Source organism: Gopherus flavomarginatus, chromosome 5 (assembly GCF_025201925.1).
Source record: "Gopherus flavomarginatus isolate rGopFla2 chromosome 5, rGopFla2.mat.asm, whole genome shotgun sequence".
In the NCBI taxonomy this organism is placed as follows: domain Eukaryota; kingdom Metazoa; phylum Chordata; order Testudines; family Testudinidae; genus Gopherus; species Gopherus flavomarginatus.
In genome coordinates, this window is record NC_066621.1 from 60,218,980 (window position 1) to 60,242,671 (window position 23,692).

A 23,692-nucleotide genomic window follows, 5' to 3' on the forward strand; every position below is an offset into this window, starting at 1 on the left:
ACTGTAAGCAACTATGCAAATTTTAAAGTAAAACTACATTCTCTTCAGCAGCTACATGGAGTTGCCATTCAGGTTTATCTCCTTTAGTATCAAACCACCACATACTTACCACACAATTAGCAATCATTTAAACCATGCGCAAAGGACAAGTACTGCATACAGATTTAATTATTCTCACTGAAGTATGAGATGATGACACTGGAAAGACACTGTGCAATAACTACTTATGTTTCAGCCTTTGGATCATTCAAGATCTGTGACACTCCTATCATCTCACTATCTCTAGTCATTAAACAAAAACATTTGATAGTGTTGTCATATTTATAATGATACTTGAGAAGAGAACTTGGTTTTGTTGGTCTCGGAATTTTACAGAATAAACAACAGAGACACCAACAAATATTTCCAGATCGGATGATGAATGTGAAACTGATTGTGAATTTCTTAAATGATTGCAAGTTACATGATTTCCATAGCCAGCAAAACAACAATCTACATTTCTATTTCACTAGTATAGAAAATGTTACTGGTTTTCTCCTAGTCCTGTTGAAGACAATATGAATTTTGCTGATGACCTACTTCTTAAAGTCCATTTAAATGTACATGGAATAATTTTCAATATTTGCTAGCAAAAAGGCAATTTAATAATTATTACACTCTTTTGGTCAAATTTTGATCAATTCAAAGAAAGGAAGAAAAGAGAGTAAGGGTGAGAACATTTTACCTAAATAAATACCTAGATAGGTATTTAATGTATTTTCAGTGTATATTTCAGTGTATTTCAGACTCCTTGTCACTAATGGCTACTCCTGACTCCAAAATCTATTATAACTAAGGAGCTAATTGCTACTTCTAAAGGATATGATTTTATGTTGGTACTAAAGTGCACAGAGAAGGAGTTTTCTTCCTTATTCCTCAATACAAATGAAAAAGTATCATGTTACATGAGAATGACCATGCTAAGCTTCTGGCCGCCTTAATATATTGCTCCTGAATCAGTTATCCCAGAAAGAAAAGATGCACACAGTAGAATTTCTCTGATGCCTTTGAGATTATTTGAAAACAATGTTTTAGGTACTTGAGACAGGGCTGAGCCTTGTTATATCAAATTCCCTTTATTTCTTGCAGTTTTATATGCTCTGTGAACATTTATTATAATATTTTACATAACACCTGTAACTGAAAAGGTAATAAAATGCTTTACAAATTTTGACCAGCAAGGTGGTCTGTGAAGGTGGAACCCTGTGCTTGCAAAGAACTTCACTTACTTCACCAGGACTTTGTGCATTTAGAGCAGTTTGCAGGATTAGAACCTTAGGCTAACATACAAAATGCACAGAATGATCACATCATCCATTACTGAATTGACTTACAGCCTTAACTACTACCAAAAGAAATATTGCTTTGCGGGCATAAAATTTTTAATAGCTCAATACTCTGGAACTGCTTAGAGAAGTAAGGATTTCTGTGCATTGTATCAAAGGAGAAAATGGCACTTTTTGGAGGATATTAAAACATTATGTTGATATTACTGGTATTATGAATACAGAGCACTGCAAACTGAACAGTAAGTTAGAAAGAATATCAGCAGGAATTACAATTTCAAAGGTCCTTACTTTTACATTGTTACAAAGGTTGTTACCATAGGACATGAACTTCCATTACTGTAAAGTACTCCCGTGTTTAATTTTTATAATACAGTATTTTTATTAAAAGGACCGAGTTACATTCCACAATTGCTTACTACCAAACCATGTCTTTTCATTTACGCACCTATTTGTGACAATGCTATTGCTTCCACTCTCCCAGTCTCCTGTAGCTGATGTTCTCAATAGTTTGTTTTTACTTGTGTCCAGTGGCACTAGCAGATAGACCATGAGGTTAGCAAAATGAATTGCCTGACTGAAAACTGTACTTTCCTCATTCTGTATCAGCTCCTGCTGAGTTTCTTTACTGAGTGTTGGCCATAAACGCAACTGCTCAGCAGCCAGGTCCATGGCTGTTTTATCCTGGTCCAGACCTACAGAATTTTTCTCCTAGAACAAATATTACCACAAACAATAGATGACAGAGTTATATTACTAACATTAAGAAAAGAGATATTAACATTAATTCCAAAGTGTTGAACTCTTCATTTCATTATATAAAACGTAAAAACAAACAAACAAAAAACCCTAACACTTATATCCACTTATAATAGGACTTAAGGATTGCATCCTTAAGTGAATTAAGGTATTGTACTGAAATAATGCAAATAGCATAGTATAGCCAAGTTAAATTTAATAGTTTAATTCAGTTCTAGTGTTTTCTAGCTCATACCATCTTTGTGTATTCATTTTTTGCTGAGTTGGGTTTAACAGTCTATTATATAGCTTTTCCTTTCAGCTTGCAGAGTCTTAACTCAGGCAGAGATCAAGCTTGAATTGGATGGAGAAATAAGATGCAGCTAATTGCCTGACAGATAATTTTGTCCAAAGTCCTATGGCGTTCAGCTGAGGCTTGTGTAGATATAAATAAAAAATGGTTACTCACTTTCCTGTAACTGTTGTTCTTCGAGATGTGTTATTCATGTCCATTCCAACCAGGTGACTCACAAGACAAAGTTCAGGAGGTGAGGTCAGAATCATCCACTGATTGGATCACAGCTCGTCCAAAGGCCGCATCATCTCTGGCCTGCTGTGTGATAGCATAGTGTGTCATAAACGTGTATAGAGGACCACGTCGCTGCTCTGCAGATCTTCTGGGTGGGGACCTGTACCAGGAATGCAGCTGAGGAGGCCTGAGCCCTGGTGGAGTGAGCGGTGATCGGCTGAGCTGGCACTTTCGCCAGTCCTGAATGCAAGACATGATTCACGACGAGATGCGCTGGGATGAGACGGGGAGGGCCTTCATCCTCTCTGCCACCACTATGAATAACTGGGGGGAGGGCCTTCATCCTCTCTGCCACCACTATGAATAACTGGATGGACTTTTGGAACGGCTTAGTTCTCTCTATATAGAAGGCCAGCACTCTGTGAACATCCAGTGAATGAAGCCTTCACTCCCTATCACAGAAATGTGGATTAGGATAAAACACTGGGAGAAAGATGTCCTGGTTCATGTGAAACTGGGAGACAACTTTAGGGAGAAAGCCGGGTGTGGCTTGAGCTGAACCTTGTCCTTATGAAATACTGTGTAAGGGCGCTCGGATGTAAGTGCCCTGTGCTCCGACACTCTCCTAGCTGAGATTATCACCACCAGGAATGCCATCTTATAAGGAAGATAAAGCGAGGAGCATGTCACCATTGGCTCAAATGGGGGTCCCATAAGTCTGGTGAGGACTAGGTTAAGGTCCTAGGCTGGGGCAGGCTGATGAGTTTGCGAGTAGACCCTGTCGAGGCCTGTGAGGAAACAGGTAACCATGCGGTTCCCGAAGACCAAGAAGCCATCTGTGCCCGGATGGAAGATGGAGATAGTGGCCTTGTAATTGACAAAAAGGACAGCGCCTGTTGTTTAAGATGGAAGAGGTAGTTCACTAAGAAAGGGACCGGGGCGAGCATTGGAGACTGATGCTGCTGCTGCTCCAACCAGAGAGAGAACCTCTTCCACTTGGCAAGATACGTTGCCTTTGTAGAGAGTTTCCTACTGCCAAGGAGAACTTGTCTGACTTGATCATAACAGGACAGTTCCAGAGCATTTAGATATGGAACATCCAAGCTTTGAGGTGGAGCGACTCTAGGTCTGGGTGCCGGAGGCAGCTGTGATCCTGCATGATCAGGTCCGGGACCAACAGCAAGTGCTGGCATGCTGGCATGGCCATGCTGGAGCTATCAATATGACCTGGTCCCAGTCCCAGACCTTGAGGAGCACCTTGCAGACCAGCGGTATTGTTGAGAAAGCATAGAGCAGATGGTTCCCACACAGAAGGAGGAAGGAATCCATGATGGAACCTGGCCTGTGATTCATGAAGGAGAAAAATAGTTGACACTTCCTGTTGCTGCGCGTGGTGAACAGGTCTATCTGGGGAAAGCCCCAGAGATGGAAAATTGAGCTCACTACGTCCTGCGAGAGAGACCACTCATGGCTGTGAAAAGTTCAGCTGAGGCTGTCCGCCAGCTCGTTCTGCATCCCGGGGAAGGTATGAAGCCTGCAGGTGTATCGAATGCTCTACACAAGTCCTACAGCATGAGGGCTTCCTGGCACAGGGGAGAGGAGCATGCACCCCCCTATTTGTTGATATAAAACATCACTGTGCTGTTGTCCATGAGGACTGATATTCTGAAAACCTGGCACGCCAGACGCACCACTCTCAGCTCTCTGACGTTGATATGCTGAGTGAGGTCTGCCTCAGACCAGAGGCCCTGAGTTCTGAGGTCTCCCAAATGTTCCCCCAGCCCAGATTCGAGGCATCTGTCACTAATGAAAGGGATGGCTGGGAGCTGGTGAACGGTACTCTCACACAAAACACTTGTGGGTCGAGCCACCAAAGGAGAGAGTCCAGTACAGGGTGGGGCAGGGTTACAATGCTGTCCAGAGAGTCCCGGGCCAGTCGATAAATTGACGTCAGCCATGACTGAAGTGGGCGAAGTCTGAGTCTGGAATACTGTACTATGTAGGTGCACACAGTCATGTGCCCCAGCAGTTTCAGGCAGTTCCTTGCTGTGGTTGCAGGGAACTGTCCGAGGCCCCATACGATGTCCCCTAGAGACTGAAACCTGGTTTCCGAGAGGTACGCCCTGGCTTGGGTCGAGTCCAGCACTGCACCTATCCTCTGCACTGGGGACAGAGTAGATTTGGCATCGTTGAGAAGGAGACCTAGTTTGAGGAAGGTCCTTCTTATGCAGCCGACCTGGTCCTCCACTTGGGATTTGGAGTGGTCTTTGATCAGCCAGTTGCTGAGGTAAAGGAAAACCTGAATCCGGTGCTTGCTCAGGAACACTACGACAACTGCCATGCATTTGGTGAAAATGCGAGGTGCTGCTGACAAGCCAAAAGGGAGGATGGTAAACTGATAGTGGCTGTTGTTTACCACAAATCTGAGGTAACGTCTGTGAGGAAGAATTATTGCTATGTGGAAATAAGTGTCTTTAAGTCAAGGGTGGAGTACCTGTCTCCTGGATCCAATGAGGGGATAATGGAAGTCAGCGAGACCATGACGCTCTTAAGTTTCTTTATGAACTTGTTGAGCTGCTGCAGGTCCAGGATGGGTCTGAGGCCACCCTTGGCTTTCAGTATTAGGAAATACTGGGAGTAGAAACCCTTGCCCCTGAGGAATCTCTCCCACTGTCCTTACCGAGAGGAGGGAGTTCACTTCCTGAATTAGAAGTTGCTTGTGAGAGGGGTCCCTGAAGAGGGACGGGGAAGAGGGATAGAGGGCACAGAATTGGATGGAATATCCCCTCTCTAGTGTGCGGAGCACCCAACAGTCTGAGGTGATAAGGGACCAAGCATGGTAGAAAGGGGATAGATGGGATGAGAAGGTAACAGGAGATAGATCCAGATTCTGAACTGGTGAGCTGTCCTTGACCACACCTTCAAAGGGAGAGTGGGTCTGGTGCCGGCCGAAGGCATGGGCTGACCAGAGGCTCTGCCCTGAGGAGGGGTGCTGCCTCCTCCTACTGCTCCTATTCCTCTTATGAGGAGCGTCCTGGCGGTTCTGAATCTGATAGAACCTAGGGGTAGGCTGAGGTCTGAAATGCCTACGCTGAGTAGCTGGTGGTGAAGCCGCAGAGATCATAGGCTGGCCCTCGAGTCCTTCAGACTATGAAGTCTCTTGTCCATTTTATCAGAAAACAGGGGAGGGGAAGGGGAGGTCCTAGAACATTTGTTGGACCTCATGTGGTAATCCAGAAACCTGCAACCAGGAGATCTGCCTCATTACCATCCCTGTTGCTAGTGTGCGTGAGGCTGCATCCGCCGCGTCCAAAAGCCGCCATAGGGAAGCCTGGAAAATCAGCTTTCCCACCTCCACTAGTGCGGAGAACTCCGCGCAAGAGTCTTGTGGCAGGAGCTCCACAAATTTGGCCATCGCAGTGCAGGTATTGTGCGCATATTGTGCTTACGATGGCCTGCTGATTTGCGATGTGGAGCTGTAGGTCCCCCGTTGAATAGACCTTCCTGCCAAACAGGTTGAGTTTCTTTGCCTCCCTATTTTTTGGGGTGGGACCTTAGAAGCCCTGAAGTTCCCGCTGATTGGCTGCATCAACCACCACCGAGTAGGGGGTGAGTGGGTATATAAGTGTTCATATCACATATATGGTACAAAATAGTGCCTTTTGTTTCTCTTGGCCGTAGGGGCCAGGGAAGGAGGGGTCTGTCACAGGGATTTAGTGGTATCGACTACTGTCTTTATCAGTGGCAGGGCTCCCTGCGATGGACCCGAGGGTGTGAGGATATCCACGACTGGGTCCGACTCCTCCATCACCACCTCCTCTGCCTGCATGTCCAGGGTTTGGGCAGCCCAGCGCAGGAGCTGCTGGAGAACCTGATTATCCTCCAGAGCTGATGATGCTGATGCCCCCATGACTGATTTATCTGGCAAGGATGATGAGGAGATAACTGGCAGTGGACCTTGCTCACTGCCTTCGGCACCCTTTGGGTCTCTTGGCATGCGGTATTCGATGAGATGTGGTGCCGGGGTCACTGGAGGTGGGAGTCTCGGTGCCACGGTTGGTGCAGGAGCTGCTAAATCCGGTGGTGCCGACCTCGTCGACACTGGTAGAGTCAGAGCTGAAGCCATCGGAGCTGTTGTTTGTAACAGTGAGGCCGGCACTTCGGTCGGCAGTGCCACTGCAGGTGGTGCCGGCATTGCTTGAGGTGGAACAAAGGACACCGAAGACACCGACGCCAACCGGGATCTTGGACCTGACCCTGGTTCTGGTGGTACGCCCAGGGTGTCCAAAAGGGCCATTGGGATGATGGCTGCCACTGCTGCAGCCACGGTGCCAGGTAGGGCTGGTGGCTCCAGCAGGATCTGGATGTCCTGCTCCTGGACCTGTTGGAGTGATAGGAATCCACCTCCGACTCAAAGATCTCAGAGTAGGAAGACCACAGAAGAGCTGTACCCTGGGCTGCTGGCAAGCAGTGCCGAGAGGCCAGGGACTGGTGCAGCTCCCCTACGTGTATGAGCCGTGCCAGGGAGAGGTGTGCCGGAGATGGAGATCGGCACGGCATCAGCACTGTTTTGCCTCTAGATTGGAAGTAGGGCCGCACAGTGACCGGAGACTTGTCCCTCCTCTCTGGGGAGGTCAGCACTGAGAGGCATATCAGGTCCTTGGCCGCCTCAAACACCTCCAGTGTCAATGGGAGCTGGAGGTGGTCGCCTTGGCAATCTGGGGACCGTGGGGGGTTCGGACTCAACTGGATCCCAGCCTATTCTTCTTTAGCGGAACTGGGGATTGAGAGTGGTGCTGCACTGAGGATGGCTTCTCATGCCCTGAGCCGAGGCAGTGCCGAGGGGGCTTCGGGTCCTTAAGTGGCACCAGTTCGCGCACCATCAGCACCGGAGTACTGCGTACCGACGAAGAGGTACTTGGCGCAGGTTTGGCAGATCCGGGGTCGGAGTGTGGTCGCAGAGCCATCTCCATTAGCAGGATTTTAAGTTTCTGCTACTGGTCTTTAAGGGTTCTGGGGTGGAATCTATTACAGATCCTGCACCTTTCTCTCTGGTGGCTCTCTCCGAGGCACCACAGACAGGAAGAGTGAGGGTCACTCTTGGGCTTAAACTTGCCACTCCTCACAGTGTTTAAACCCTGGAGGTTTGGGCATACCCCAGAGCTGGGAAAAAAGTTGTTGGGGGGAAAGCCTCCCAAACAAAGCTAAACTATTAAAACTGCATCTAATTACTAACCAACTAAAGAACTATTTACACCGTATGTACACAAAAACTACAGAAGACACTGCCAAAACGCTTGCCACAAGAGCGAGCGATGTTCCAGCTAGCCATCACTAGTGGTAAGAAGGAACTGAGGGGGTAGGGGTCGGCAGGGTGCTATATTGGGCATCATGAAGGCGTGACTCCAGGGGGTGCCCAGGCCAACCCTACAGATGCTGCTAACGGAAAAATCTTCCGGCTGGCGTGCACGCGGCATGCACACACCTGGTTGGAAAGGACGTGAACAAGCACTTAAAGAAGAATTTATAGTATAGCTTAAATGTTCATGTTTTCACACGCTGGATTCCAATTCAAGCATTTGCTCTCTGTAAACTCGGCAGATGGCACGTAGGCTAATTATGTGATAGCCTGAGGAAATTCAAATAAAGACATCTGGTAGCTGATATCACATATCCTCATTTAGCTGAGGATAAAGAATTAAAATAGCAGGGATGTATTCTATGTGGAAAAATTTTTCCAAGTAATTTTCAGTACAATTATGCATTATTTGGGAATGTGAATATGGGTGTCTGCATGTGCCTCCTCCCCTACAGCACCTTCCTGCCCTCTGCAGCTTCCCACACACTGCAAGTGGACAAGCGACTTCCTCATTCAGCAACTTTTCCCATCCCCCTGACAAACCGTATGACTGAGGGTGTCTTCTCTGCAGCTCATTCTTCCCAAGCCCATATGGTTATGTGGAGCTACACTCTGCAGCTCTCTCTCTTCTCATCATATGTCCCTGGTAGTACTTCTCTCTCAAATCACATGATTAGGAATAGTGGTTCTGGGAAGTTCACATAACAGAAGAGGATAGAGATGGCCCAGTAGGTCATACCTGGCATTCTGATACACAGCTTCGAGGAACATTCTTATTTTAGTATTTTCTGAATGTGCACATCATTCAGCCATTCTTCCACCCGCTTTCCCCCAGCTGGGGACAGTAAATTATGTTGTTTGGGAGATACAAATGATCTGAAGCTAAGGGAGCTGAGTACTGATCAATTGATAAGGCTAAAACCTTTTTCCTGCTTAGCAAAATGTCTCTGGAATACAATATAAAGTTTGCATACTCTAAATTCCCTAAAAAGGACCTTTTTTTGTTTAGGAAATTAAAGGAAAATATATGTTAGTGGAATGTTAAAGTTGAAAAAGCAATGAAATTCAGAACTTTCCTTCATACCCGGGCAAAACTCCCTGTGATGGAGACCTTTGGGTATCAGGGAGTAAAAAAAAAAATTAAAGTTTGATTATTTGTCATTAATATGCACATAAATCAAGGGCAATATACTGTAAAGTATGTCCACAAGTTATATTTCACAACTTTTTTCCATAACTTAGATAAAATTCAGATGTAGATTACAGAACAAAGTTAATAACATATCTATTTAATGTGGCAATAGTAACAAGAAAACACTAGATTTGTAGAAGTGGTGAGAGCAATAAACTTACATTTTCATGACTTTTGTTGCATGTAAAATGGCAGCCATTATACTGCAGTAAGGTTGGTTTTTTTGCACTTCATTTATTTTATATTTTCTCTTACCTTTTGCTTCAAACGTATTGTATGATTGTCTTCCCTAGCTGTGAGATAGAGGGAACGAACTTGATTTTGCACATCACTATAAAATGTGGTTTCCCAAAACTGTTGGTTAGTCCATATAGAGTGGTCTTGTACACAGGTGTAAGCAAACTGACTAACTCCAGGTGCCAGTTTCTGAAAGCACAGAAATAAGAATATCAGCTAAAATAACCATCAATGTGTATATTGATATATTTTTACAATAGTAGAATATGCAGGTTCAGTACACTTTATCTATCTTAGAGTTTTGTTTACTTTAAAAGTTGTAGTCAGATAAGATCCATTGCAATGTATCTCTTCAGATCTATAGTAACATGGGAAAAAATTATTTACATGTATTTGTGCTTCTTTGAAGATATCATCTCAAAGGATGATTCTCACTCTAGAGTCTCGATCTGCCAGTACAAGACAGGGCCTGCTTGGGTTGCACTGGAGGCAAGACTCATGAGTGAAAATCCTGTGATGATGGTAGCTTTAAAGAATAATTTTTTAATATAAAATATAGCTTAATTGCCAAACAGTATGTAATCTTTCACTTTTTATTACTGATATTCTAAAGCCATATAGTATGAATAATGGATCAAAGAAGTGTTAGGACATTCCTTCATCCATGTAAAGTTTATTCTGTACTTTATGTATTTCAGAGTAAGAAATGCAATCATGTAATTTCAAAAAAACAATACATTAGCAAAACATGAAATTTCCAAATAAAAATCATGGGTTTGACATTGAACCCTATTCTCCTGGAGTAATGTGATGGAGAGCATTTGGCCTTTAAGGCTCCATCCTGGGGGCCCTGTGGTACTACCCCACTGTGCCCCAAGAAGCAACGGGTTGAGAGGAAAAGAACAATGAAGATGGGTCCTCCGGATTTGCTTAAAGAGGACTCTTTAGAGCAGGCATTTTGAAAACCACAAGAGACCTGGTCCTCAAAGGGCCAGAAGAGCTAGAAATACTTAATCAGGGTCCTGCTGAACCATAAAAAAAAAAAGAGCTGCTTGGCCTTAGCAGTTCAGTTTCTGGCTGGGACAAGAGGAGTGAAGGAGGGTTCTCCTCTCGGTACAAAGGAGTCAACTATTAGACAGATTTATAGCTGGCTGAACTTACATAGCTGGGATTGTAGAGAGAGAAGAACCAGAAGACACTGTCCCTGAGAGAGGGCTGGAGTTAAAAGGGCCCAGTATGAAGCCCAAGGAAATATCAGCGAAGGATTCAAGTAAGCAGAATGTGGACTGCTGTGTATAGGATCCCTGGCTTGGAAACCGAAGTAGTGAGTGAGCCTCGATTCTCCTATCAACCATGGGTAAAGTGTCATAGAGGGCTTATATGGGAGCCTGAACAAAAGGCTGAATTTAAAAGGCCTAAAACTGGGGTTAAAGACCCTCGCAAGGCAAACAGACTAATACCCCAGAAGGGGTTCATTTGGACTTTGTGATTTAGCTGGCAGCCCCCAGGGTGGGACCAGGGTCAAGAAAAGGACTGTGATACAGCACCCAGCCGCTCAAGAGGTGAGTGCCCATTTACACGTAACTTGTCCGTTTGCCACGAGGGACTGTTAGTTGGAAATTCTAAATTGGAGGCTGGTGGAAGTAAATATCTTTCTCACCATAAGGTCTAAACTCTTGGCTTCCTTATCTGCAAAGGCAGCTCTTGTATATTGTTGTCTCGACTTTTCTGTGGCTGGTTGGATAACTAGGGAGTTTGGGACAGGATTGGAGAACAAGAACTCTGCTCCCTTAGCTGGGGCAAAATACCACTTTTCTGCCTTCTTAGGGGTAGAAGCAAAGGTTGTTGGTGTATTCCACACAATTCTTGCAGGTTCCGGTATGGCCTCGTTGACTGGGAGTGCTGTTTGGCTAGATCCCATAGGTGGTAGAATGTACACAAGCTTGTGCTGTGAGTCCTGGACCTCATCTAAAGGGATCTGGAGCTCTTCTGCTACTCTCTGAAGCAGCTCTTGAAATGGCCTGTGGAATAAATGCCCCATAGGGGGAGAAAGGAGAAATATTTGCTGGTACTGATGGTACCAAGGATCCAGTTCATCTTTTTCCTTTTCTGTAGGCTCAGGAGGTTCTGACTGGCCTCTTGGAGAGGAAGTGGAAAGGCTTCCTATTGGATCTCATGGATTCTGAATGCCATTCATACAGGTCCCATAGTCCCCAGTAAGGCCAATTTGAGGGCTCAAATGTAAGTTGTTATTCGCAAGACATCGTTTCTGAGGATGAGGTAGCCACTTGGATGGATGAGACTGGTAGTAGAAGATTTTCAATCCGCTTTCTGGGCTGAACTCCCTTGGTGGAGAGAAGATGGTTCCATCAGTATGTCTGACTCTCCCGATGATGAGAAGGTCAGATCTGGTTCCATCAGTGGTGCTGTCAGTACTGATGTCGGGAAGCTGCAGCTAATGGACGGATTGGGAAATGGGTTTTTCCCTGGTCTTAGAATCTCCCTGTTGAAAGTTGGTCCTAACAACAGGGGAGATTGCGGCTCCAGGAGGATGAAGATATCACCTGGAGTGGTGTGGGATGCTGGAGCCTTGGAAGGCTGCAGCTTGTTGCTTTGTGCCACCAGAGTTGGTGTAAAGGGACTCTTAGTAATTGGTGGTTCCTTTTGGGGCTGTGAAGGTACTGCCTGCAATGGAGCCTCTGACTATGTGATCATGATTGGTCCTTCAGCTCCTGGGGTTTAGTTTTAGTTGGTACCATATTCAGTGTCAATGGTGATGCACGGAACAGTACTGAAGGAGCTTTCTCCTATGCACCTTCTGATCACTGCCATGAAACTTAGGAGGACCTAAATCTGTATGTCCTGGGTGCAAGGCGTTGCCCAACCTATATGGAGTGGGGAGCGATCTTTTCTCTTGGAAGATCTAGGAGGCGATCTATTTTTATGCTTTTGAGAGTGCCCCTTATACTAGTGAGAATGCCCAGACAAAGGGTCCTACACTCTAGTCCTTCCCACTCCTGAGTCAGACACTGAGCTAGAAGGTGTACTCATTGATGTTTCAGCTGATATGGAGTGCGCTCTCCCTGGCTTGGATTTGACTGGGGCCTCATGGAGCGTTCCATTTCTGAAGCTGGAATTCTCATGCCTGCCACATTTGGTTGGGAGAGGAGTGCAGATACTGCACTTAGCAGAAATGTGAGCTTCTCTGAGGCAGTAGAGGTAGCGCTGGCAGTTGTCCCTGATACATCAGGAGCGAGGGCATGAGATACAATTCTTAATGTCTGGAAGCCTGGGCATAATTAAGTCCGGCACTGGGGGGATCAGAGGATTATCTAAACTAATAAATTATTAACAATAGCAACTAATTTTATAAAACTCTGAAAAATAGTTACGGGAAAAAACGCTGAAGAGTATCAGTTCTAGACATTGGAGATTCCGACTCAGGCTATGAGAAAGAACTGGAGAGGTGTCAGTCTGCACCACCCCTTACAGCCTTGGCATGGCGCACGAGGAGAGCAGGGGTACAGGCATGGACCAAAGCACAATACTTACTACAATTCTCCGGTGTCAGGTGCATGCATACCCACAGGGGAATATATATATAGGAACCGGCACTCAAAAAAGTTGTTATAGCTACAGCAGCAGTAAGTCTGGATGATGAAGGATAAGCTAATTTACATCTAGTTTAGTAGCATACCACACTAACCATTCTTAAACATCACACAAAAGATAATCTGCACCTGGAAGATATATTTTACATAAACTAATATATGTTGCAAACTACTTTCATTCATACTCAATTTGATATTTTTAACTATAAAAACGTGCAGAACAGCCAGTGTAATGTTTCAATACCAGACAGAAAGGCCCTTCCATACCAAAGAGTAGCAAACTACTATTCAAATTTCTGAAAGATTAGTTTTGAAGTCCTCTGAACAATTCTGTTTCTACACTGTGTTTTCTTCCGAGAACAAGTAATGATGAACTAAAACTTCTGATCACTTTCCATGTATTTATGCACAATCACAGAACAGATATTTTGAAATGGAACACTCCAGAAAATGACTTGTAATGTTTTGCCATAATTTACCTTATTGAAGTATATGCTTGCGATTAACTCAAACAAACATTATTCTTATTCTTATTCAGTTCTCAAGAATTTCACTAAAGCCTCTGAACTAATAAGTCTTAAAGGTAAAGCTGTTTGTCTGATGTCTTTTGAGCAGTAGGAACACTCATAACATGAGCTAACTTCTCCTGCAAGGTATGCTGTGCTCTCAGCAGACTAATATTACTAAGAAGTATATATGTTATGTAAGAATCAATACAAAGGTAGATTTTGAAATCACTATGGACCTCTTACCTGTAAATTCATTCATTCTCATGTATATTCTTACATACCTAGAATTTACTTCTCACATATCCTCTTACTGAAAATGAGTACAAGCACATTTACATTTTAAAATAGTCATTAAAAATACTGATATTACAGAAAAAAATGTATTCTCACTTTCCACATCCAAAACTTTCCATGTGTGCACATGCACACACACACACACTCATTGTATGGACCTGATTTTGCTCTAAGATCTGTACTGTGCCCACACAGAGTTCCATTATGTTCAGAGGGACTACATATAGGTCCTGTCATACAGATCAGATTGCAGGATCCTTAGTGTATGGGTGCACATGCATATTATATTGTGTGTGCATATATCTCAAACATATATATATTTACTTGTGTTTATAGGTATAGTCTTCAATTCTATGGTGGGCTCTATATAGGCAAACCCTTGTGCTCTTGTGGAAGCTTGTTGATGTCAATGGAGGTCCTCCCATCTGGAGTTCACTGTAAGGTTGGGGCCACAGACATTTATATACACAAATGTAAAGGGATATAGTGCACGAAAGAGAACTAGCTGTGTTGGCTCACTGCTGTTAAGAAAACTATTTATTTTTGCATTTACTCTTGGATACAAAATAAAAAACATATTACAAAATAAATAAAATTAAAACATTCAAGATTGTTTAGATTCTTATTCCGTTTTAAATGTGAATTGTACACCGAGCCCTCATGTTGTTTGTCTACTGTTATTTCACCATGAAAGCCATAAAAGGTCATCAGATATTAGTCAGCATTACCAAATCACAACTGTTTACAGTGAACCAGTAGAGGGCAATAGAATTCCGCAGAAATTGTATGTAATCCTCCTAGGCAGAGATTTATTTATCATATACATTTGCTGGCAGAAGAAACTCAGCATCTAAGTATGTATTTTCTTTTGTCCCACATTCTTGAAAAAAACTGTATACAGTATACTCTATTATACATTATTTTTGTATTGCATTAATTCCCAGTAACACTCCCCCTCTCAGGATTGGGGGCTCTTAGAGCTGTACAAGCACATAGGAAAACACACAGTCCCTGTCCTGAAGAACTTATCATAGGAGTGGTCGGCGGTGACTAAAGACCTGAATCACCAGATCCTAAAATTTCATTTTCGGTCTCCTATTTCCCCTTAAAACTTTGCCCTTCTCAGTAACAGCTGCAATCCATTAACATTACAGCTGGCATGACAGGTAATCTTGATTTAGATTTAAACACTGTTCATCATTCCCTGCTGGGGGAGAGATTGATAAAGCCTAATAAAGAATGCTGCCTTCTCCTGGATACTGAGAGCATCACCTGCTGAAAGGAAGGCATTCCCAAAATGTGTTGCCAAATACAAGCCTGCACTGTGGCTCGACAAAATAGTATTTATGTCAGTCAGAAAACTGCTGAAGCCAAATGTTATTTCCCTCCCTCCACCCCCTGGAAAGAGAAATGAAATTATTACAGTTCAGCTTTTACATATGTTGTCATATATTAACAACAATTACCTTCTGGCACGAAATCTGATAAGGCAAGCACAATGACTGAAAAATTATGGCCAATTTGGATTATAATATTAAAAATCACATGTAGCACCATACATTTACAGAATACTTTAAAATCAGAGAGCAAGATACTACTTGAGCAGGGAGATTGTCTTAATATTTATTTTTTGAGGTATCTAGCAGTATGAAACTATACAACATATTAAACAATGCATAATATTGAACCATATGATCCATTCCTTCCACAAAGAGTCTAATCCTGCAATGTGCTGAACACCTGAAAAGCACTGAAGTCAATGAGAGATGAGGGTGCTCAGTACCTGAAATGAGCTGACATGAAGTTACACAAGACAAACACAAACCAAGACACAGGACAAGAGTTCAGGCAAGGGAGAGAATGGAGATTATGGATGATGAATATAAGGTAAGAAGGATGGTTCAAAGAAGTGGGTAAGAAATACAGTGGTGCCTTTCCTTTACCTACAGTAAATTCATATGCTTGGTTACATTACAAGAGGTAAAGATGAAGCAAAATTAAAAAAAAATCTAAATCCATAGCACAGCTGGTCATGTGTCCAACCGAAAAGAAGATCCAAGTCCTCCAGTTAAACACATATTTCACTGACCTTAAGTTTTGGATCATTTGACCCCTCCTCTTGGTGAGTTCCTGAGATTTTGACACTATTACTTTCAAAGAGCTTTTTTATCTTAACCATTTGGTATCAAATGTCAAGATTTACAAAGCCAACAGTATTTGGGTGACTGTATGCACTATTAGTTTTTGGAAAATCCCAACTGCTTGCAGATAGGGATTAAAAATAATTTCACTTTTCCTTATGTAATGTGAATTCTGATCTTAATACTGATAATAGGGCGAAACCACAAAATATTTTAGGATAATTATCTCTAAAATTACCCTATTTTTGAAAGTACATTGGAATAAGGGAAATGAGATGTTATACTGCAAATTTTAAACTATTTATGGTCTGAATATTAAAACTAGATTCTGAGTAGTGATCGTTTAATAGGCCAGCAATGAAATTCAGATCCAAATCTCCATGTTTTGTGTCCAGTTATCGGTTCAGGCTTCTCCCCAGTGCTGAGAAAAGAAATGTAAAGCCTGGTTAATATTGCATTTGGTATCTAAAGTGAAGAGTGCAAAAATTAGGTAATAATCCAGAAAAAGGTACGGAAATAAGTGAATGAAAATAAATATTAGATAATGTGACAGTAGGACTTTATACGAATAACTTTTTTTTTTTTTTTGTTCTCTTTTGCTAACATCCTCCACCTTTGGTGGTGGAGTTCTCTTTGTACTCAACTTGTCAGGAGAGACTACTGAAATGAAGAAAAACTGGTGGTTTCAAATAGGTAGTCTTCAAATAAAAGAAGAGCAGAATTGTAATGAGTTTATTTGCGTATTACTTGGGATGGCCTCCTAAGACAGGAGATAGCCCAGTAAGGGTGTTCTTTTGTATTGCACTAAAAGCTTTCTGAACATGAGAAGGCATGGAGCCAGCCAGGGACTCCAGCCAGTAGAAACAGAAGCAACCAAAGCAGGGACTGCTGCACTGAGGTGAGGGGGTAAAATTGGGCCCCAGCCAGGGCCAACCCTGCCCTCAGCACCTTGCTGAACCCAGAATGTGGCCTTGAGTGGGGGGAGGGGGAACTGCAGCGAGAAGTCAGTCATAGACACCAGCTGGTATGGGAAGAGATAGCCATGGCAGGGACCCTCTGGACATTCAGGGAACTTTCTAGTTTTGACTGGACTTCTTCTGCCCTGTGCTGATTGGCTGTTTGCTCCAACCCTCTCCCATCTGCTCCCTCACAGCCTCTTCACCTCTGCTTTACTACACACCTCTTCTCCCGTGCCCTGTTCCCCTCAACCCCCTTCTCGTCCCTTTTTTTTCCATTTAGCTTATCCCCTCTTAAGTAGACCAACTTCCTAAAAAAATCATGGAACTAACATGATGTTTGCTGCCGTAGTTCTTGATATACCCAGGACTGAGTCATGCTGCCTCCAGTGTGGGGGAGTCTTGCCTGTGAGTGGCTGGGTGTCAGCTCCCTAACACCACCAGTCTTTCAGTCACTTAAGCACTCTCCTCTGAGCTGTGGATGCCCTGTCTTCATCTTGCAGGTGAACAATAGGTGCACCCCAGTCCCTTTGAATCTCTTCCCTGTCATATCCAGCCCAACACTGGCTACTCACAGAAATCCCAGATCCTCTGCCCCCGAAGGAGTGGTATGCCCCAATTTATTATTTTGACCTTAAATCACTGCTCCTGTAAGAATCACACAGCACTTGGGAGCATGTATAATAATTAGTAAAACAAAAGTAGGTTTACTTATGTAAGATTAGAGATTCTACTAGAAACAAAAAGAGTGATAGAAACAAATGGTTACAATACAAAACAAAACTGGGACTACACTTATTAACAGTTACCTTTCCTGAATAACACCCCCCCTTCCCCGAGTTCAGTCTGTTGCAGAGCTGGCCGGCTTTCTGTGAACACCTTACACGTTACTCTTTATGAATAAATTTCCTGTAAGTCATGTGTTTGGTGTACAGGAGACCTTTTGCCTAGGAGCCTCTGCTTGTGTGTTATACCCTTTCCACCAGCCTCTGTCTATCTTGTTTATTTAGACTGTAAACTCTTCAGGGCATAGACCATCTACTACTCTAGATGTTAGAACAATGCCAAGCACAATGGGGATATACTCCTTTTTGGCCTTCAGGCACTACGGCAATAAACATGATTAATAATAATAAGGCTCCCTGTCTCAAAGAGATCACAATTTAAAAGTGCTAAGTCATTATAATCTGTGCTATGTTACATCATGATAATCTATGCCAACAGACTTTTTGAGGTCCACCGTTGTGGTGCTCCCCTCTTGCAGTCTTTAGTGAGCCAAAAGGAGGGGCTCTAGAACAATTTTTATAGTGGGGGTGCTGAGAGACATTGAAACAGACTGTAAAACTTGTATATAATGGAAACTACTTCAATCCAGGAGGTGCTGCAGCACCCCTCACATCTCTAGTCCCAGCACCCATGATCCAAAGGAGAGTTGTGGAAAGACGAAGGAGTTATAGCTAAGTTAAATAAGGAGGTAGTGGACAGTACAGTGTAGTGGAAGGGGAGAGGCACTTCAGGTGCTTAAAATTATATATCAAACTTTATATGTTTAAAGTTAAATAGATTTAAAAGACTCAGCCATTCCTTAATATGCATCCTGGGACCCCATATCCATTATTCTTCTAATTGCTTTAGCCATCACTGAAATGCAGCTGTCTCTGGGGTTTTAACAGCATGCTACAACACTACATAACAGTTTAGATCAGGAAATGAAGAATACCATACCCAATTTACTGGACATAATAAAGTATGCCTTTAAAGTATCTATATACATGTTTGCAGAAAACTTCATGTTTGGAAAAAATTCTGGGGCAAGGGGACAGAATATGCATGTAATTTAACAACTCTGCTTTGTCCTGGAATAAAAACAACGCAAAGAAACATCATTTTCCTGTAATCCAATGCCGTGGGAGTAAATGTGAGTCTATTTACCTAAACAAACAGTGGACTGGGTTCTTAATTACAGAACCAACCATTACTGAAAATCTTCTCATTGCTTCCTATTCTATTATTTATTTTTCAACCAAGCACCTCCTTTCACAAGCCTCAGAGGGCTGGAACTGAAGAATGCAGGCTTTTCTCAGTGTCTTTCATGACTCTATCATTCTGGGAAATTATGCTACTTCTGAGAAAAGTTATTACCATAATCCTTCTCAAAGGTCCCTTTACGGGCAGAAGTTAATAAAATCCTCTCTTTTGTCTCTCCTTCTGATGTGTGAAAATATGTAGGGTATATCTTTACTAGGTCTTGACTCCTTTCACTTTATAACACATAGCAATCAAAAATGCAAAACTGATGCTTTCCTGTAATGATGTTACCTGTGAATGACCAAATCCCTCTTTTAAACCCATATTGTTACTGTGATCCAATATGACAATACTAATCATCCAAGAATTATTTTAAAAGCAGAAGTGAGCTGCACAGCACCTGCAAATTAAATGGAAACTAAACTGACATGTCCAGCATACTACATTCAAACATAAAATGCGCCTGGTAAATAATATTAAGGGACAGACTGTCATTTTGTTATCTGTTTTCCAGCACACTGGGGTCTGAGTGGGGCTTGCAGGTACTACCACAAAAAACCTACTACTACTATTGAGCATCTGAGATTGGATTCCTAGTTTCATGCTCTAACCTTAGAACCACATCATCTTTCTGTACAAATTATTTGCAGGTTGAGTCTTTTTTCCAAGTCAATTTTTAAGGCCACAGTATAAGCCTTGAAATAAGGGGGGAAAAGTGGAAACACTGATAAAACTATCACATTTTATTTTCTCCCATGCTGCCCCTCACTCTTGGAAGAGTTCTCCATTAACATCTTCAAAGCTACCTCACAGTATCTTCCTTCAAAACCCTCCTTAAAACTCTCTCTTTTTTTGTGATATCTAAAAAAAACTTGACAGCAGTAAGGCTTCAGCTGTGCTAAGGCCACTACTTATGCTGACCAAGATTGTCTGATTGTTTCTTGTACTCTCGCATCTGTCTGTATGCATCTGTTGTCATTATATTTTTCCATGATGCTTATAAAGAGCTTGAAATTGACTAGGCCCTAAGTGTGCTGAGACCACAACCCAGCATGCTAACCAATGCTGTCTCATTGTTGCCTTGTACTTTTCTGTCTGTACCCATCTGTTGTCTCTTTTCTAATACTTAGACAGTAATTTTGGGGGGGCACAGTCAGTCTATTTGTTCTGTGTTTGTACAGTGCCTAGCACAGCGGGGTCTACTGCATGAGTAGGGCTCCTAAGCATTGTAGTAATACAAATAAATAATAATAATAATATGTATAGTTAAGAATATAGGTAAATTACTTAATCATTTTTCCTGTGCCAATTTCAACATGTTTAAAATGGGTAAAATCTCTAAATGGAAAATTATTACCTGAGACCCTACACACATACACAAAACATTTTTAATTAGGGCATTTAGAAAACCACTGTGATTTTCCAAAATATTGGGATTATGATGTGGATAAACATTTCTCATATTGTTGAGCTTGTGGTTACTCCTCTTAGGACTGACCTCAGACTTAAGGATAAACAAATACCCAAGAGATTTTTTTTCCTGTAAAGACTGAATATCCTCTGAAAGGATAACAAATTAAGAGCAACATTCAGCAGATATATTATGTCATCTTATCGCCTCTGCCCAAAACTACAAAAAATCTCTTTCCAAACCAGATTGATAGTCTATATTAAGATGCAGCTGAAACATAACAGTTTTTTCTAACATGAAGCAGCATCAGGTTTTGATAAACTAGACAGAGAGAGAACAGCAAAATCCAATAATGGAAATGCTAATCTTAGTATTTTGCTAACACAGTGCTTATTTAATGGAAACACTTAAGCCGTAAATAATATTACTGTATACAGTAACTCCTCACTTACCATTGTAGTTATGTTCCTGAAAAATGCGACTTTAAGCGAAACGATGTTAAGTGAATCCAATTTCCCCATAAGAATTAATGTAAATGTAATATATATATACACACACACACACACACACACACACACACACACACAGAGAGAATAGGTTTTAAACAAACAATGTACTACTGGTACACAGTGATGATGATTGTGAAGCTTGGTTAAATTGTAGGAGTCAGAGGGTGGGATATTTTCCAGGGAATGCCTTACTGCTAAATGACGAACCAGCAATTGGCTGAGCCCTCAAGGGTTAACTCTCACAGTCTACAAGGCAGCAGGAATGGAGGGAGGGGAGAGAGCATCGCAGACAGAGACAGAGACACACACTGTGTGTGTGAGAGAGAGATGTGCATTTCCCTTTTAAGTATACCGCTTTGTTAATTAGATCAGCTTGCTGAGACCACAGCTGCTTCTGCCAGCAAGCTCCCTCTGTCCTGAGCCCTGTTTTATGTCCCCCCTGCTCTATGGAAGATGGGGTAAGCGAGGTGCAGGAGCAGGGTGGAGGGGACACCCTGACATTAGAACCCATCTTCCTTTCCTCCCCCACCTCCACAGCAAGCAGAAGTCTCGGAGAGCAGCTCCAAGGCAGAGGGCAGAAGCAAAACATGGCAGTGGGGGGAGGGACAGCTGTAATTGCTAGCCTGCTGGGCAACTGCTGCACAGGGAACTTAGCGGAGCATGGAGCTGATACGGGGGCTGCCGGTCCACACTGGTTCCAAGCCCCCACCAGCTAGCTGCAATGGGCTGCTCTTCCTGCAAGCAGTGGACAAAGCCGGTGGCTCCCAAACAGTGGCAGAAGAGAGCATTGCACAACTTTAAACCAGTATGTTCCCTAATTGATCAACAATGTAACAATATTAACCAGGATGACTTTAAGTGAGGAGTTACTGTATTTTAATAGATTATAAAGCCAAGAATTTATATAACAAATAGGTAGCATTAAAAGTTTGTCAACTTTTCAGGCCTACATAAATCCTCTTATCTTCGGTTCAGATTTTTTATATCCCACTCATTATGTGATTTGAGCACCTCTTATTGCTGTTTTTCATTTTGTTGACACTAAGAGTGTCCACCATTGCAGAAATTGAGAATGGGAAAACACTGGTACAAATGCCATAAAATGCAATATTATAATACCATGTAATTCTTAAAAGTATCTCTGTGGAACAAGATGGGTTCAGAACTAGCAGGATGAAGTTATAAAGTCTTGGAGTAAACAAAGATGCTGCAAAGATGACATAAAATTTTATAACAGACATTTTTCATGATAGGGATGATGTGAACTTATGAAAGTGAGTAGGTGTGCCGCAGTACTGTGATTATCATAGAATTTGGATGTAAGTGATTTTGGTGGCCACAGAAGAGGGAGCTGCAATAATCAAAGCCTACACTGGAAAATGCTAGAATAAATAAATTACCTAAGTGTCAAATCTGTGGCAAATGTGAACTATAATGGAGAGGCGATTGTAGGTGGACTTGCAGCGTACAGTATAATGAGGTATAAAACTCAACAGAAAATTGAAGATGACTCCAAGCAAAAGGATATTAGATGAGAAAGCGGATGATTAGATGGAGAGACACAATCACATATCAGATTGCTTACACAGAATAACCAACATCTTGGTTACATTAAAATCAAGAAAGACAAATATAGATGCCAATATGCTGATAGGGAGGGCTTAAAAGAGAGGCGGAACATTATAGAGTGAATGCTGAAATTAAATTGGGAAATAATATACTAGTTTTGATTTCCAAACTTACTGTACTCGTAATTAATTCTATATAACTGGCTGGGGTCATAAAAATTCTACAAATAAAGATGACTACAAACTACTCTGCATTTCATATTAATGGACAATGTGTTAGTTCCAAATCCTTCAGTCTTTTCTCAAGACTGATTCAGGAAAAACTCCCACTGACTCCAGCTGACGTTAACTGAAGTCACTTTGACTTTTGCCTGAATAAGTCTTGAGTAAGACTACAGGATGTCTCTAGTTTGTTCTCAGTTAACCCTTTACCCATCACCAGAGTATTCTAACATTCACATCCATTAAAAATTTAGCCTTTACTTTCCACAACAGGCCTTCATGCTTTTCAAATAGCAATTGATACAGATGAATAATTAATCTTTTATTTAATAGATTCTGTAAGAAAGAGATAACATACCAAATGGTTACATTCTGGTTCCTTGAGTGACTTGGAACTGGGTACCTCTTTGAGAAAGTGTCTAAGATGACAATATAGATATATGTTTAGAATGTGATATAGAGTCCTGGCTGTCCTGAACGTTATAATTTTTGAACTTCTTAGAGGTCCTATACTGTTATAACAAAAAGCTCCTCCGCCACCGCTGATTTGAACTGGTTATTTATTAAGGTCCATAAAGGAGATACAACTTGAAAGAATTTACAAAGTTTAAGGACTTCATGCCAAAGAAATGCTATGTATAAGTCCTTACTGAAAGTCTTTAGTTAGGAAAAGTATATTCTTGTTCTCGTTTGGTCTAACAGATCCTATGCTATAAAGAATATGCTCTCTTCACTTTGAAAAACCAAAACCAAAACAGTATTACTAATCTGTTATGTAACTATTGTTCTGGGAGATGTCTTGAACATGTCCACTCCACTTCTGGCGTGGACATGCCCAGTGCACCAGAGTTGGAGATTTTTCCCTTAGCAGTACCCACTAGGGCAGCACATGTGGCCTTTGCTGGCTCATGCAGCCTTTGCTGGCTCATGCTGCTGCATTATGGTAAAAAGGGTGAAGCCTCCCCAGGCCCTCCTCAGTTACTTCTTACCAGACATACTCCAATATAAAGGGATAGGGAGGTGGTTTGTGGAATAAACATGTGCAACACATCTAGAACAATAA

The 23,692-nt window shown here is 42.3% G+C and overlaps 2 protein-coding genes across 7 annotated transcripts in view; one reads left to right on the forward strand and one right to left on the reverse strand.

Moving 5' to 3' along the window:
* Positions 1-23,692, forward strand: part of LOC127052012 (uncharacterized) — a 584,770-nt gene that overhangs the window by 163,953 nt on the left and 397,125 nt on the right. The gene's annotated exons all lie outside the window — the stretch shown is intronic.
* Positions 1-23,692, reverse strand: part of SBF2 (SET binding factor 2) — a 588,450-nt gene that overhangs the window by 117,499 nt on the left and 447,259 nt on the right. For 4 of the 6 annotated variants that reach the window (XM_050954979.1, XM_050954980.1, XM_050954977.1 and 1 more), the window contains exons 18-20: positions 9,399-9,569; positions 9,036-9,062; positions 1,774-2,036 (exon numbers count right to left, since the gene is read on the reverse strand). In XM_050954979.1, the coding sequence (XP_050810936.1) occupies positions 1,774-2,036; positions 9,036-9,062; positions 9,399-9,569 (461 nt within the window). The remainder of the gene's footprint in view (positions 1-1,773; positions 2,037-9,035; positions 9,063-9,398; positions 9,570-23,692) is intronic. The other 2 variants (XM_050954981.1, XM_050954978.1) reach the window with 1 other exon arrangement.